The sequence below is a fragment of the Equus quagga genome, chromosome 6 (genome assembly GCF_021613505.1).
Source record: "Equus quagga isolate Etosha38 chromosome 6, UCLA_HA_Equagga_1.0, whole genome shotgun sequence".
Taxonomy (NCBI): Eukaryota; Metazoa; Chordata; class Mammalia; order Perissodactyla; family Equidae; genus Equus; species Equus quagga.
Genome location: NC_060272.1, coordinates 64,203,073 through 64,205,008, shown reverse-complemented (window position 1 = coordinate 64,205,008; position 1,936 = coordinate 64,203,073). Strand labels below are relative to the sequence as shown.

Genomic DNA, 1,936 nt, shown 5'->3' with positions numbered 1-1,936 from the left:
GCACCGAACCTAACCACTAGGCCACAAGGCCGGCTCCTACAGATACGATTTCTCTTGTACTAGTTTGAGCTCTTTTATAGTGGAGTTCTGAACTATAATGACTGTTCAGGTTGAAATCTGTACCATAAACTCTTTTAAAAGGTTACTTGTCTTCCACGTGATGATGTATCTGTGTTGAATAGTAAGTTTTCCAAGTGGAGAAGTATTGCATTCCTAACGTGATGTTTTGCTTTACAGAATTCAATTCGTCATAACCTGTCCCTCCACAGCAAGTTCATTCGTGTGCAGAATGAAGGAACTGGAAAAAGTTCTTGGTGGATGCTCAATCCAGAGGGAGGCAAGAGTGGGAAATCCCCCAGGAGAAGAGCTGCATCCATGGACAACAACAGTAAATTTGCTAAGAGCCGGGGCCGGGCTGCCAAGAAGAAAGCCTCCCTCCAGTCTGGCCAGGAGGGGGCCGGGGACAGCCCGGGATCTCAGTTTTCTAAGTGGCCTGCAAGCCCTGGCTCTCACAGCAATGATGACTTTGATAACTGGAGTACATTTCGTCCTCGAACTAGCTCAAATGCTAGTACCATTAGTGGGAGACTTTCTCCCATTATGACCGAACAGGATGACCTTGGAGATGGGGACGTGCATTCTATGTACCCGCCCTCTGCCGCAAAGATGGCTTCTACTCTGCCCAGTTTGTCTGAGATAAGCAATCCTGAAAACATGGAAAATCTTTTGGATAATCTCAACCTTCTCTCATCACCAACGTCATTGACTGTTTCAACCCAGTCTTCACCCGGCACCATGATGCAGCAGACGCCGTGCTACTCCTTTGCACCACCGAACACCAGTCTGAATTCACCCAGCCCAAACTACCAAAAATACACATACGGCCAATCCGGCATGAGCCCTTTGCCCCAGATGCCTATGCAAACACTTCAGGACAACAAATCGAGTTATGGAGGTATGAATCAGTATAACTGTGCACCGGGGCTCTTGAAGGAATTACTTACTTCTGACTCTCCTCCCCATAATGACATTATGACTCAGGTTGATCCTGCGGTGGCTCAAACCAACAGCCGGGTCCTTGGCCAGAATGTGTTGATGGGCCCTAATTCGGTCATGCCAGCCTATGGCAGCCAGGCATCTCATAACAAAATGATGAGTCCCAGCTCCCATACCCACCCTGGACATGCTCAGCCGACGTCTGCAGTTAATGGGCGTGCCTTGCCCCACGCGGTTAACACCATGCCCCACACCTCGGGTATGAACCGATTGGCCCCAGTGAAGACAGCTTTACAAGTGCCTCTGCCCCACCCCATGCAGATGAGCGCCCTGGGGGGCTATTCCTCGGTGAGCAGCTGCAATGGCTACGGCAGGATGGGCATTCTCCACCAGGAGAAGCTCCCAAGTGACTTGGATGGCATGTTTATCGAGCGCTTGGACTGTGACATGGAGTCCATCATTCGGAACGACCTCATGGATGGAGATACATTGGATTTTAACTTTGACAATGTGTTGCCCAACCAAAGCTTCCCGCACAGTGTCAAGACGACGACACACAGCTGGGTGTCAGGCTAAGAGTGAGTGAGTGAGCAGGTAAGATCACCCCAAGATCAAAAGACTTCCTGAAAACACAACTTAAAAGGGAGGAACACAGTGGCTTTCCAGGTGCCTTCCACGCTTAGGACTTTTTGGATGTCAGCTGGCTGCCCCGTGAAGAGGCATCTTTTATCATTAATTCTCTACCCTTTTTGCAGCTTGTAAATTTTCCTTTTGAGCTTAAACATGAGGAAGCTTCCTCTAACTGCTTTAAAGATTCTCTTTTGACAGTTAGATGGCTGCATCTTTTTAGTAGCTCTTCAATAAATGAATACATTTGATACAAATCAAATATTGAAGAGTTTTTTTTAAAAGTGAAATTTTCCTCATTGAATGATTTCAG

The 1,936-nt window shown here is 47.7% G+C and overlaps 1 protein-coding gene across 1 annotated transcript in view; it reads left to right on the top strand.

The window, feature by feature from the left end:
- Positions 1-213: 213 nt before the first annotated feature.
- The window catches only part of FOXO1 (forkhead box O1), an 8,079-nt gene continuing 6,356 nt past the window's right edge, over positions 214-1,936 (top strand). The window contains exon 1 of the mRNA XM_046664393.1: positions 214-1,590. Within this exon, the coding sequence (XP_046520349.1) occupies positions 319-1,572 (1,254 nt within the window). The 5' untranslated portion in view covers positions 214-318 and the 3' untranslated portion in view covers positions 1,573-1,590. The remainder of the gene's footprint in view (positions 1,591-1,936) is intronic.